Source organism: Oncorhynchus keta, unplaced genomic scaffold (assembly GCF_023373465.1).
Source record: "Oncorhynchus keta strain PuntledgeMale-10-30-2019 unplaced genomic scaffold, Oket_V2 Un_contig_7712_pilon_pilon, whole genome shotgun sequence".
Classification (NCBI taxonomy): Eukaryota; Metazoa; Chordata; class Actinopteri; order Salmoniformes; family Salmonidae; genus Oncorhynchus; species Oncorhynchus keta.
The window spans coordinates 26692-42500 of NW_026289633.1; the positions used below are offsets into that span (position 1 = coordinate 26692).

At 43.4% G+C, this 15809-nt stretch overlaps 1 protein-coding gene across 1 annotated transcript in view; it reads right to left on the reverse strand.

Annotated features, from left to right (window-relative positions):
• Window positions 1–8421: 8421 nt before the first annotated feature.
• Window positions 8422–15809, reverse strand: part of LOC127926523 (utrophin-like) — a 31841-nt gene continuing 24453 nt past the window's right edge. Inside the window, exon 5 of the mRNA XM_052511950.1 lies at window positions 8422–8518. Within this exon, the coding sequence (XP_052367910.1) occupies window positions 8422–8518 (97 nt within the window). The remainder of the gene's footprint in view (window positions 8519–15809) is intronic.

A 15809-nucleotide genomic window follows, 5' to 3' on the forward strand; every position in this document is an offset into this window, starting at 1 on the left:
ATGACATCATAACCCTCAGATATCACAATCACCAATCATAATATTGACTAGGTACATATCACCAATCATAACATGACTAGGCATAACATACCAATCATAACATGACTGGGCATAACATCACAATCACCAATCATAACATGATGGGCATAACATCACAATCACCAATCATAACATGACTGGGCATAACATCACAATCACCAATCATAACATGACTGGACATAACATCACAATCACCAATCATAACATGAATGGGCATGAGGGTATAACATCACATATCCAATAGGACATCACCAATTATAACATGACTGGGCAGGGCATAACAATGACATCACCAATCATAACATGACTGGGCAGGGCATAACAATGACATCACCAATCATAACATGACTGGGCAGGGCATAACATCACAATCACCAATCATAACATGACTGGGCATAACATCACAATCTCCAATCATAACATGAATGGGCAGGGCATACCAATGACATCACCAATTATAACATGAATGGGCAGGGCATAACAATGACATCACCAATCATAACATGACTGGGCAGGGCATAACAATGACATCACCAATCATTACATGACTGGGCAGGGCATAACAATGACATCACCAATCATAACATCCTCAATAAGCCCAGTTATTAATGCAATTCATATCTCCCAGATTATCTCTTTTCATCGCCAAGGTGACCAGAATCTACTAGGCCGTAGCCAATCAGCATTCTGCTCCACCATATTCCATTGGTGTATAGTTAGCACTCTGTGATTGGGACTATTTAACGTCTCATGAGAGCATGACACCAGTGTCATAATTGATTAGACGGGGCAGATGACAATCTGTCCACTGAATACTAATTCATACTGGACCATGGGACTACGCCACAGTGCACAATATACTGTGGTACCATGGACCTAACACCATGCCTCAACACCACCATGGACCTAACACCATGGACCTAACACCATGGACCTAACACCATGGAACACCATGCCATGGACCTAACACCATGCCTCAACACCATGGCCTAACACCATGGACCTAACACCATGCCTCAACACCATGGGACCTAACACCATGGACCTAACACCATGCCTCAACACCATGGACCTCAACTCCATGGACCTAACAATCAACACCATGGACCTAACACCATGGACCTAACACCATGGACCTAACACCATGGACCTAACACCATGGACCAACACCATGGACCTAACACCATGCCTCAACACCATGCCTCAACACCATGGACCTGACACCATGGACCTAACACCATGGACCTAACACCATGGACCTAACTCCATGGACCTAACACCATGGACCTAACACCATGCCTCAACACCATGGACCTAACTCCATGGACCTAACACCATGGACCTAACACCATGGACCTAACACCATGGACCTAACACCATGGACCTAACACCATGGACCCAACTCCATGGACCTAACACCATGGACCTAACACCATGCCTCAACACCACCCTGCTAAGTCATGTCCTGCTTAGGCCTGTTTACACACTAACACAGTGCTGTTTATTAACCCTACCAATCCCAAGGCCACAGCAAAAATCAGCTTCTCATTGATCTGACTTTCATTGATCTGCACGTCCAGCCCTTATATTTATTCTCACAATGAAGTGTTTTAACATTGTATTTTCAGGACAACCAGGGCTACAAGTAGAACACAAAACTATTTCACATCAAATCAAATCAAATGTATTTGTCACATACACATGGTTAGCAGATGTTAATGCGAGTGTAGCGAAATGCTTGTGCTTCTAGTACCGACAATGCAGTAATAACCAACGAGTAATCTAACCTAAAAAATTCCAGAACTACTGTCTTATACACACAAGTGTAAAGGGATAAAGAATATGTACATAAAGATATATGAATGAGTGATGGTACAGAACGGCATAGGCAAGATGCAGTAGATGGTATAGAGTACAGTATATACATATGAGATGAGTAATGTAGGGTATATAAACAAAGTGTCATAGTTTAAAGTGGCTAGTGATACATGTTACATAAAGATGCAGTAGATGATAAGAGTACAGTATATACATATACATATGAGATGAGTAATGTAGGGTATGTAAACATTATATTAAGTAGCATTGTTTAAAGTGGCTAGTGATATATTTTACATCAATTTCCATCAATTCCCATTATTAAAGTGGCTGGACTTGAGTCAGTGTGTTGGCAGCAGCCTACCCTCTGGAGAGCCTTACGGTTGTGGGCGGAGCAGTTGCCGTACCAGGCGGTGATACATATGTACAGGCGGTGATACATCTGTATAAGTTTGTGAGTGCTTTTGGTGACAAGCCGAATTTCTTCAGCCTCCTGAGTTTGAAGAGGTGCTGCTGCGCCTTCTTCACAACGCTGTCTGTGTGGGTGGACCAATTCCAGTTTGTCCGTGATGTACGCCGAGGAACTTAAACTTACTACCCTCTCCACTACTGTCCCATCGATGTGGATAGGGGTGCTCCTCTGCTGTTTCCTGAAGTCCACAATCATCTCCTTTGTTTTGTTGACGTTGAGTGTGAGGTTATTTTCCTGACACACCACACTCTGAGGTCCCTCACCTCCTCCCTGTAGGCCGTCTAGTCATTGTTGGTAATCAAGCCTACCACTGTAGTGTCGTCCGCAAACTTGATGATTGAGTTGGAGGCGTGCATGGCCACACAGTCGTGGGTGAACAGGGAGTACAGGAGAGGGCTCAGAACGCACCCTTGTGGGGCCCCAGTGTTGAGGATCAGCGGGGTGGAGATGTTGTTACCTACACTCACCACCTGGGGGCAGCCCGTCAGGAAGTCCAGTACTCAGTTTCAAAGGGCGCGGTCGAGACCCAGGGTCTCGAGCTTGAAGACGAGTTTGGAGGGTACTATGGTGTTAAATGCTGAGCTGTAGTCGATGAACAGCATTCACACATAGGTATTCCTCTTGTCCAAATGGGTTAGGGCAGTGTGCAGTGTGGTTGAGATTGGGTCATCTGTGGACCTATTTGGGCGGTAACCAAATTGGAGTGGGTCTAGGGTGTCAGGTAGGGTGGAGGTGATATGGTCCTTGACTAGTCTCTCAAAGCACTTCATGATGACGGAAGTGAGTGCTAGGGCGGTAGTCGTTTAGCTCAGTTACCTTAGCTTTCTTGGGAACAGGGACAATGGTGGCCCTCTTGAAGCATGTGGGAACAGCAGACTGGGATAAGGATTGATTAAATATGTCCGTAAACACACCAGCCAGCTGGTCTGCGCATGCTCTGAGGATGCGGCTGGGGATGCCGTCTGGGCCTCCAGCCTTGTGAGGGTTGACACGTTTAAATGTTTTACTCACGTCGGCTGCAGTGAAGGAGAGTCCGCAGGTTTTGGTTGCGGGCCGTGTCAGTGGCACTGTATTGTCCTCAAAGCGGGCAAAAAAAGTTATTTAGTCTGTCTGGGAGCAAGACATCCTGGTCCGTGACGGGGCTGGTTTTCTTCTTGTAGTCCGTGATTGACTGTAGACCCTGCCACATACCTCTTGTGTCTGAGCCGTTGAATTGTGACTCTACTTTGTCTCTAAACTGACGCTTAGCTTGTTTGATTGCCTTGTGGAGGGAATAGCTACACTGTTTTTATTTGGTCATGTTTCCGGTCACCTTGCCCTGGTTAGAAGCAGTGGTTCGTGCTTTCAGTTTCACGCAAATGCTGCCATCAATCACGGTTTCTGGTTTGGGAATGTTTTAATCGTTGCTATGGGAAATACATCGTCAATGCACTTTCTAATGAACTCGCTCATCGAATCAGCGTATTTGTCAATGTTGTTGTTGAAACAATACGAAACATATCCCAGTCCACGTGATGGAAGCAGTCTTGAAGTGTGGAGTCAGATTGGTCGGACCAGCGTTGAACAGACCTGAGCGCGGGAGCTTCTTGTTTTAGTTTCTGTCTGTAGGCAGGGAGCAACAAAATGGAGTCGTGGTCAGCTTTTACGAAAGGAGGGCGGGGGAGGGCCTTATATGCATCGCGAAAATTTGAATAACAATGATCCAGGGTTTTACCAGCCCTGGTTGCGCAATCGATATGCTGATACAATTTAGGGAGTATTGTTTTCACGATTAGCCTTGTTAAAATCCCCAGCTACAATGAATGCAGCCTCGGGATATGTGGTTTCCAGTTTGCAAAGAGTCAACTAAATAAATAAATAAACAGTTGTATTCATGCGTTTTATTGACAAATGCCAATACAAAACATAAGGTCCACCAAAGCAAAAACCAGTTGTCCTGGGGTTTCCTATGATCTATGTAGAAAAACCCTTTACAGTATTATAGACACTAACCCCTATGATCTATGTAGAAAACCCCTTACAGTATTATAGACACTATGTCCTGGGGTTTCCTATGATCTATGTAGAAGAACCCCTTACAGTATTAGAGACTCTATCCTGGGGTTTCCTATGATCTATGTAGAAGAACCCTTACAGTATTAGAGACACTATGTTTCCTATGATCTATGTAGAAGTACAGTTAGAGACACTATGTCCTATGATTCTATGATCTATGTAGAAGAACCCCTTACAGTATTAGAGACACTATGTCCTGGGGTTTCTGATCTATGTAGAAGAACCCCTTACAGTATTAGAGACACTATGTCCTGGGGTTTCTATGATCTATGTAGAATAACCCCTTACAGTATTAGAGACACTATGTCCTATGATCTGTAGAAGGTTTCTATGATCTGTAGAGGTCATAGTGTTAGAAACTATGTCTATGGGGTTTAGAGCTCAAACCAATCTGAGAGCCTGATCTATTTCAGAAGAACCCCTTACAGTATTCTGTAGACACTATGTCCTGGGGTTTCCTATGATCTATGTAGAAGAACCCCTTACAGTGTAGATGATCCAATGTTCTATGTAGAAGAACACTATGTCCTGGGGTTTCCTATGATCTATGTAGAAGAGCCCCTTACAGTATTAGAGACACTATGTCCTGGGGTTTCCTATGTGTTAAAAAGCCCTTACAGTATTAGAGATGTCCTGGGGTTTCTATGATCTATGTAGAAGAACCCCTTACAGTATTATAGACACTATGTAAAACTGGGGTTTCCTATGATCTATGTAGAAAACCCCTTACAGTATTAGGAGATACTATTTCTGGGGTTTCCTATGATCTGTGAAGAACCCCTTACAGTATTAGAGTACTATGTCCTGGGGTTTCCTATGATCTGATGTAGATACTGTTGTTAAACCCCTTACAGTATGAGGTAGACACTATGTTAAATCCTATGATCTATGTAGAAGAACCCCTTACAGTATTAGAGACACTATGTCCTAACCATTTTGTGATGATCTATGTAGAAGAACCCCTTACTGTTGTTAAACACTATAACCTATGATCTATGTGAGAAGAACCCCTTACAGTATTAAACCTATAACCTGGGGTTTCCTATGATCTATGTAGAAAACCCCTTACAGTATTAGAGACACTATGTCCTGGGATTTCCTATGATCTATGTAGAAGAACCCCTTACAGTATTAGAGACACTATGTCCTGGGGTTTCCTATGATCTATGTAGAAAACCCTTACAGTATTATAGACACTATGTCCTGGGATTTCCTATGATCTATGTAGAAGAACCCCTTACATTATTAAACTATGTCCTATGATCTGCTATGTGGAAGAACCCCTTACAGTATTAGAGACACTATAACCTATGATCTGCTATGTAGGAACCCCTTACATTATTAGAGACTATGTCCTAACCATCTGCTATGTGGAAGAACCCCTTACAGTATTAGAACACTATGTCCTATGATCTGCTATGTAGAAGAAGACCCTTACAGTATTAGAGACACCCACAATTTGTAATCGCTCTGGATAAGAGCGTCTGCTAAATGACTTAAATGTAAATGTAAAAAATGATCACCTATGTAGAAACCTTCTAGCGACTCTTCTGTAGCTTGTGAGGTCATAGACCTAAAACATGTCACACGGGGGTGTCCCTAAAGCCTCAGCTTTTCAGGTAGATCGATTTAAATAGTTTGAGCTCAAACCAATCTGACTCAACATGACTTTTTCTCTCACAAACACAGCTCTAACTCATGCCTCCGTTAGATGATCCAATGTTCTGTAGCCCAAACATGAAGTCTTATCCTTTCCTGTAGGTCAAATGACCTTAATCACCCTGATGTGGAATCATGTAGGTTTCTATGTTAAACCTTATGGGTTATATTTCAGTCTTCTGTGATGTATATGAAGTGTAATGTTGGGATGAAAACTCAAAATGTAAGATATTTCAACTCTATATCTGACATGATACAGGTGTAGAGGCCTACTTATGTTAAACCCATAACCATGTGTCTGAGGTGGATACTGTTGTTAAACCCATAACCATGTGTGTGAGAGGTGGATACTGTTGTTAAACCCATAACCATGTGTGTGAGGTGGATACTGTTGTTAAACCCATAACCATGTGTGTGAGGTAGATACTGTTGTTAAACCCATAACCATGTGTGTGAGGTGGATACTGTTGTTAAACCCATAACCATGTGTGTGTCAGGTGGATACTGTTGTTAAACCCATAACCATGTGTCAGGTGGATACTGTTGTTAAAGCCCATAACCATGTGTGTGAGGTGGATACTGTTGTTAAACCCATAACCATGTGTGTGAGGTGGATACTGTTGTTAAACCCATAACCATGTGTGTGAGGTGGATACTGTTGTTAAACCCATAACCATGTGTCAGGTGGATACTGTTGTTAAACCCATAACCATGTGTGTGAGGTGGATACTGTTGTTAAACCCATAACCATGTGTGTGAGGTAGATACTGTTGTTAAACCCATAACCATGTGTGTGAGGTGGATACTGTTGTTAAACCCATAACCATGTGTGTGAGGTAGATACTGTTGTTAAACCCATAACCATGTGTGTCAGGTGGATACTGTTGTTAAACCCATAACCATGTGTGTCAGGGTGGATACTGTTGTTAAACCCATAACCATGTGTGTGTGAGGTGGATACTGTTGTTAAACCCATAACCATGTGTGTCAGGTAGATACTGTTGTTAAACCCATAACCATGTGTGTGAGGTAGATACTGTTGTTAAACCCATAACCATGTGTACAGAGTGAGGTGGATACTGTTGTTAAACCCATAACCATGTGTGTGAGGTGGATACTGTTGTTAAACCCATAACCATGTGTGTGAGGTGGATACTGTTGTTAAACCCATAACCATGTGTGTGAGGTGGATACTGTTGTTAAACCCACTGATTTGTTTAACCATGTGTCTGAGGTGGATACTGTTGTTAAACCCATAACCATGTGTGTGAGGTGGATACTGTTGTTAAACCCATAACCATGTGTGTGAGGTGGATACTGTTGTTAAACCCATAACCATGTGTGTGAGGTAGATACTGTTGTTAAACCCATAACCATGTGTGTGAGCTGATACAAGGTGGATACTGTTGTTAAACCCATAACCATGTGTGTGAGAGTGGATACTGTTGTTAAACCCATAACCATGTGTGTGTGGTGGTGATACTGTTGTTACAAAGTAGATTTGTTTAAGACGACCAGAAACAGTCTGATTGGCCCTGATTTAACCCACTGCAGTAAAAGGTTTAAAGGGGTTGGAAATCTAAATCACGGGACGTGACGTACGGTGAGATTCACTGGCTTAAACAACAGCACAGGATAATACTGTAGGTATTCCTCACTTTTGAGGCCCAAGTGAAGACTGTAAATACGGCCCCATACTGACATCATGGGCTTCTGGATCAATGGGTAGTAAGAAGATGCCGAGGGTTTCAGATGACATTATATTATATACTGTCTCCATACAGGTGTCTCTTCCTCTCAGTGTCAGCAGTCTGTGCCAGGGGTCGCTACCAGGCTTAGGGTCTGGATTAGGGTCTGGGTTGAAGGGTTAGGGTCTGGGTTAGGGGTCAGAGGGCTTAGGGTCTGGGTTAGGGGCCAGGGTTAGGGTCTGGGTTAGGGTCAGGCTTAGGGTCTGGGTTAGGGGTCAGGGTCTGGGTTTCAGGGGTCAGGGTTACAGGGGGTCTGGGTTAGGGGTAGGGGGGGTCAGGGGGGGTCTGGGTTAGGGGTCAGGGGCTGGGTTAGGGGTCAGGGTTAGGGTCTGGAGGGTCTGGGTTAGGGGTGAGGGTTAGGGTCTGTCAGGGTCTGGGTTAGGGGTCAGGGTTAGGGTCTCAGGGTTAGGGGGGTTAGGGTCTGGGTTAGGGTCTGGGGTCTGGGTTTCAGGAGGGTCTGTCTGGGTTAGGGTTGGGTCAGGGGTCAGGGTTAGGGTCTGGGTTAGGGGGTCAGGTTTGGGGCCTGGGTTGGGTCAGGGTCAGGGGTTAGGGGTCAGGTTTAGGGTCTGGGTTGGGGTCAGGGTCTGCGTTAGGGGTCAGGAATCTTACCCTCAGCGTCCAGCAGTCTGTCTATGCCCAGGGTTTGCTCAGCCTTGCTGAAGGCGTGATCAATCTCTCCATGGCACTCTTCTGCTTCTCCACAATGCTCCAATCAAACAGCTCGGGCCTGCAGGGGCAGGAACAGAATGAGCCAGAATCAGATTCATCCTCTAAACATCCTCTAGCCAATCAGACCACTCTGTTCCAGACTAAATGCCAACAGGTAAAGGAGTAGAAGAGCTGATTGGATGATGACTGGGTAGATTAGAGTTTTTCTTATTGAATCCTGTTCTGAGGTCAGACACAAATTTACAATCTTGCCTTGAGCCAGATAAAATAAGGATAACCCACTGAGGAATTTGAGAGCTAACATCTGACCTGCGACGTGTGGATGAGTGTTATGGATGAATGTCTCTGACCTGACTCGACTGATTTATACATTTTATTTTACCTTTATTTAACCAGGCAAGTCAGTTAAAGAACAAATTCTTATTTTCAATGACGGCCTGGGAACAGTGGGTTAACTGCCTGTTCAGGGGCAGAACAACAGATTCGTACCTTGTCAGCTCGGAGGTTTGAACTTGCAACCTTCCGGTTACTAGTCCAACACTCTAACCACTAGGCTACCCTGCCACCCCTAAGATTTAACATAGTAAAAACTAACGAAAAGTTGATTTTCTCTATCAGGAAAGGATGGTGTGTCCACTACCAAGTATTCTGATGAGTTTAACAATGATTCTGTATCTCAGGCCTGCTGCCTTGGGAGAGCAGTTAGTGAAACTCTGCAGGTCTATAAAGGAACCAGAAAACAGATGTTAAGAGAGCTCCCAATTCAAATCAAATGTCATTTGTCACGTGCTCCGAATACAACAGGTGTAGTAGACCTTACAGTGAAACGCTTACTGACAGGCTCTTGCCTATAAACAGGAGGTACCGGTACAGAGTCAATGTGCAGGGGCACCGCTTAGTGGAGGTAATTGAGGTAATATGTACATGTAGGTAGAGTTAAAGTGACAGTGCATAGATAATAAACAGAGTAGCAACAGCACAACAGAGAGGGTGGAGGGGACGACAATGCAGATAGTCTGGGTGGCCATTTGATGAACTCTTCAGGAGTCTTATCTCTTGGGTGTAGAAGCTGTTAAGAAGCGTTTTGGACCTAGACTTAAGGCCCAATGAAGTAAGGCCTGGACATTAGTTTGTTTTTGCCCTACGTTTTACACACACACCTGCATACACACACAACCCACCCATCTATACTGATGTATTATGTGTTAGTACAGCGGGTGATGTATTATGTGTTGATACAGAGGGTGATGTATTATGTGTTGATACAGAGGTTGATGTATTATGTGCTAGTGGTGTTAGTACAGCGGGTGATGTATTATGTGTTGATACAGAGGGTGATGTATTATGTGTTGATACAGAGGGTGATGTATTATGTGCTAGTGGTGTTAGTACAGCGGGTGATGTATTATGTGTTGATACAGAGGGTGATGTATTATGTGTTGATACAGAGGGTGATGTATTATGTGTTGATACAGAGGGTGATGTATTATGTGTTGATACAGGGGGTGATGTATTATGTGTTGATACAGAGGGTGATGTATTATGTGTTGATACAGCGGGTGATGTATTATGTGTTGATACAGAGGGTGATGTATTATGTGTTGATACAGGGGGTGATGTATTATGTGTTGATACAGGGGGTGATGTATTATGTGTTGATACAGAGGGTGATGTATTATGTGTTGATACAGAGGGTGATGTATTATGTGTTGATACAGAGGGTGATGTATTATGTGTTGATACAGAGGGTGATGTATTATGTGTTGATACAGAGGGTGATGTATTATGTGTTGATACAGAGGGTGATGTATTATGTGTTAGTACAGGGGGTGATGTATTATGTGTTGATACAGAGGGTGATGTATTATGTGTTAGTACAGGGGGTGATGTATTATGTGTTGATACAGAGGGTGATGTATTATGTGTTGATACAGAGGGTGATGTATTATGTGTTGATACAGAGGGTGATGTATTATGTGTTAGTACAGAGGGTGATGTATTATGTGTTGATACAGAGGGTGATGTATTATGTGTTAGTGGTGTTGATACAGAGGGTGATGTATTATGTGTTGATACAGAGGGTGATGTATTATGTGTTAGTGGTGTTGATACAGAGGGTGATGTATTATGTGTTAGTGGTGTTGATACAGAGGGTGATGTATTATGTGTTGATACAGAGGGTGATGTATTATGTGTTGATACAGAGGGTGATGTATTATGTGTTGATACAGTGGGTGATGTATTATGTGTTAGTGGTGTTGATACAGAGGGTGATGTATTATGTGTTAGTGGTGTTGATACAGAGGGTGATGTATTATGTGTTAGTGGTGTTGATACAGAGGGTGATGTATTATGTGTTAGTGGTGTTGATACAGAGGGTGATGTATTATGTGTTAGTGGTGTTGATACAGAGGGTGATGTATTATGTGTTAGTGGTGTTGATACAGAGGGTGATGTATTATGTGTTGATACAGAGGGTGATGTATTTATTATTGTTAGTGGTGTTGATCCAGAGGGTGATGTATTATGTCCCACCTCCATGATACAGAGGGTGATGTATTCCTCCAGTGGTGTTGATACAGAGGGTGATGTATTATGTGTTGATACAGTGGGTGATGTATTATGTGTTGATACAGAGGGTGATGTATTATGTGTTGATACAGAGGGTGATGTATTATGTGTTAGTACAGGGGGTGATGTATTATGTGTTGATACAGAGGGTGATATTCCTCCATCCACCTCCATCTACCTCCATCCACCATCTACCTCCATCTACCTCCATCCACCTCCATCCACCATCTACCCCCATCCACCTCCATCCACCTCCATATTCCTCCATCCACCTCCATCCACCTCCATATTCCTCCATCCACCTCCATCCACCTCCATATTCCTCCATCTACCTCCATCCACCTCCATCTACCTCCATATTCCTCCATATTCCTCCATCCACCTCCATCTACTTCCATATTCCTCCATCCACCTCCATCCACCTCCATATTCCTCCATCCACCATCCACCTCCATATTCCTCCATCCACCTCCATCTACTTCCATCTACCTCCATATTCCTCCATCTACCTCCATCCACCTCCCTGACCCTCTACCAACCTGACCATCTACCAACCTGACCATCTACCTCCTATCTTGTACCCATGTTGTGTATTGAACCCTCTGTTTCCCATCATGTCCTGGTCAGATTGTGTGTTTGTATGTTAGTGTATTATGTATTGGGGCGCGACGGGATCTTGTACCCACTTTTATTTATGTTTTATTTTGGTTTTGGACTTTTGTTAAGTTTATTAAAGGACTCTCCTGGATTGGATTCTCCTGCGCCTGACTTCCCTGCCACCTGCACACACGTTGTTACAACTGGGAAAAGCGAATGGTAGAAATGTAAGATAAATCAGGTTTATGATAACGTTAGCGGGATATATACTGTATATTTCTCTCTCCCTATGTCCTGGCAGTGTCTGTTTGTGCTAAGTTGAAGGGTCAAATGGTGAATTAAAATGGTAGACTCAACGTTCATATCTGTTGATAATACTGATGTCAGACGGCTGAAGGTACGAGGACAGCGAGTGTTGTAGCTTTATCGTGTGTGTAAAACGGACTTCCTGGTGTTTATAGAACATTGGTGGTGTGAAAGACGGACTTCCCTGGTGTTTATAGAACATTGGTGGTGTGAAAACAGACTTCCCTGGTGTTTATAGAACATTGGTGGTGTGAAAACAGACTTCCCTGGTGTTTATAGAACATTGGTGGTGTGAAAGACGGACTTCCCTGGTGTTTATAGAACATTGGTGGTGTGAAAACAGACTTCCCTGGTGTTTATAGAACATTGGTGGTGTGAAAACGGACTTCCCTGGTGTTTATAGAACATTGGTGGTGTGAAAGACGGACTTCCCTGGTGTTTATAGAACATTGGTGGTGTGAAAGACGGACTTCCCTGGTGTTTATAGAACATTGGTGGTGTAAAACAGACTTCCCTGGTGTTTATAGAACATTGGTGGTGTGAAAACAGACTTCCCTGGTGTTTATAGAACATTGGTGGTGTGAAAGACGGACTTCCCTGGTGTTTATAGAACATTGGTGGTGTGAAAGACGGACTTCCCTGGTGTTTATAGAACATTGGTGGTGTGAAAGACGGACTTCCCTGGTGTTTATAGAACATTGGTGGTGTGAAAACAGACTTCCCTGGTGTTTATAGAACATTGGTGGTGTGAAAACGGACTTCCCTGGTGTTTATAGAACATTGGTGGTGTGAAAGACGGACTTCCCTGGTGTTTATAGAACATTGGTGGTGTGAAAGACGGACTTCCCTGGTGTTTATAGAACATTGGTGGTGTGAAAGACGGACTTCCCTGGTGTTTATAGAACATTGGTGGTGTGAAAGACGGACTTCCCTGGTGTTTATAGAACATTGGTGGTGTAAAACAGACTTCCCTGGTGTTTATAGAACATTGGTGGTGTTGAAAACAGACTTCCCTGGTGTTTATAGAACATTGGTGGTGTGAAGACGGACTTCCCTGGTGTTTATAGAACATTGGTGGTGTGAAAAACGGACTTCCCTGGTGTTTATAGAACATTGGTGGTGTGAAAAACGGACTTCCCTGGTGTTTATAGAACATTGGTGGTGTAAAACAGACTTCCCTGGTGTTTATAGAACATTGGTGGTGTGAAAGACGGACTTCCCTGGTGTTTATAGAACATTGGTGGTGTGAAAACGGATTTCCCTGGTGTTTATAGAACATTGGTGGTGTGAAAAACGGACTTCCCTGGTGTTTATAGAACATTGGTGGTGTGAAAACGGACTTCCTGGTGTTTATAGAACATTGGTGGTGTGTAAAAAGACTTCCTGGTGTTTATAGAACATTCCATCCACCAACTCCATTCCCTGGTGTGAAAACAGACTTCCCTGGTGTTTATAGAACATTGGTGGTGTGAAACGGACTTCCTGGTGTTTATAGAACATTGGTGGTGTGAAAACGGACTTCCCTGGTGTTTATAGAACATTGGTGGTGTGAAAGACGGACTTCCCTGGTGTTTATAGAACATTGGTGGTCCATATGAAAACAGACTTCCTGGTGTTTATAGAACATTGGTGGTGTGAAAGACGGACTTCCCTGGTGTTTATAGAACATTGGTGGTGAGAAAATGGACTTCCCTGGTGTTTATAGAACATTGGTGGTGTGAAAACGGACTTCCCTGGTGTTTATAGAACATTGGTGGTGTGAAAGACGGACTTCCTGGTGTTTATAGAACATTGGTGGTGTGAAAACAGACTTCCCTGGTGTTTATAGAACATTGGTGGTGTGAAAACGGACTTCCCTGGTGTTTATAGAACATTGGTGGTGTGAAAGACGGACTTCCCTGGTGTTTATAGAACATTGGTGGTGTGAAAGACGGACTTCCCTGGTGTTTATAGAACATTGGTGGTGTGAAAACGGACTTCCCTGGTGTTTATAGAACATTGGTGGTGTGAAAACGGACTTCCCTGGTGTTTATAGAACATTGGTGGTGTGAAAGACGGACTTCCCTGGTGTTTATAGAACATTGGTGGTGTGAAAAACGGACTTCCCTGGTGTTTATAGAACATTGGTGGTGTGAAAGACGGACTTCCCTGGTGTTTATAGAACATTGGTGGTGTGAAAAACGGACTTCCCTGGTGTTTATAGAACATTGGTGGTGTGAAAGACGGACTTCCCTGGTGTTTATAGAACATTGGTGGTGTGAAAGACGGACTTCCCTGGTGTTTATAGAACATTGGTGGTGTGAAAGACGGACTTCCCTGGTGTTTATAGAACATTGGTGGTGTGAAAGACGGACTTCCCTGGTGTTTATAGAACATTGGTTTACGGACTTCCCTGGTGTTTATAGAACATTGGTGGTGAGAAAAACAGACTTCCCTGGTGTTTATAGAACATTGGTGGTGTGAAAAACGGACTTCCCTGGTGTTTATAGAACATTGGTGGTGTGAAAAACGGACTTCCCTGGTGTTTATAGAACATTGGTGGTGTGAAAACGGACTTCCCTGGTGTTTATAGAACATTGGTGGTGTGAAAGACGGACTTCCCTGGTGTTTATAGAACATTGGTGGTGTGAAAACGGACTTCCCTGGTGTTTATAGAACATTGGTGGTGTGAAAACGGACTTCCCTGGTGTTTATAGAACATTGGTGGTGTGAAAATGGACTTCCCTGGTGTTTATAGAACATTGGTGGTGTAAAAATGGACTTCCCTGGTGTTTATAGAACATTGGTGGTGTGAAAACAGACTTCCCTGGTGTTTATAGAACATTGGTGGTGTGAAAAATGGACTTCCCTGGTGTTTATAGAACATTGGTGGTGTGAAAACGGACTTCCCTGGTGTTTATAGAACATTGGTGGTGTAAAAATGGACTTCCCTGGTGTTTATAGAACATTGGTGGTGTGAAAACGGACTTCCCTGGTGTTTATAGAACATTGGTGGTGTGAAAACGGACTTCCCTGGTGTTTATAGAACATTGGTGGTGTGAAAACAGACTTCCCTGGTGTTTATAGAACATTGGTGGTGTGAAAACGGACTTCCCTGGTGTTTATAGAACATTGGTGGTGTGAAAACGGACTTCCCTGGTGTTTATAGAACATTGGTGGTGTGAAAACGGACTTCCTGGTGTTTATAGAACATTGGTGGTGTGAAAACGGACTTCCCTGGTGTTTATAGAACATTGGTGGTGTGAAAACGGACTTCCCTGGTGTTTATAGAACATTGGTGGTGTGAAAACAGACTTCCCTGGTGTTTATAGAACATTGGTGGTGTGAAAACGGACTTCCCTGGTGTTTATAGAACATTGGTGGTGTGAAAATGTATGAGAAGAAACGTGTAGCTGAAATACTGCCGATAAATGTTTCCAATTCCAACGAAAATGAGGATGATTACGAGTACATGATGCATGAGATGTTTAATGATCAACAATTGATGCAATGTTGATTTGTGCCACTCTGCACAACCTCGCTTCAGGTTCACTGCCTCTGGACGTTATGCCTTGTCCAGCTCATTTATTCAAATGAAGTAGCCTAGTTTAGCCCCGTTCTCCCGCTACCTGCTATGCCTTGTTAGAATGATAAATGAGAGACCAGACTCTCATATCATCAAAACACATCATTCTAGCTGCATATTAAACCAGAGGTTGACCCCTCTCTGAGGATAGGACTCACTATAAAACAGCACTTAGACAGCATTAATGCCCTAAGTGACATTCCCAAGGCAGAAGGCTTTCATTTAGCTATCGGCTCTTTAAAGTGAGGTCACTCTGGCCTTGCAAGTTGGCTTATGTTTTAAACAGGGCCCAGGCACTTGGAGGCAGTAT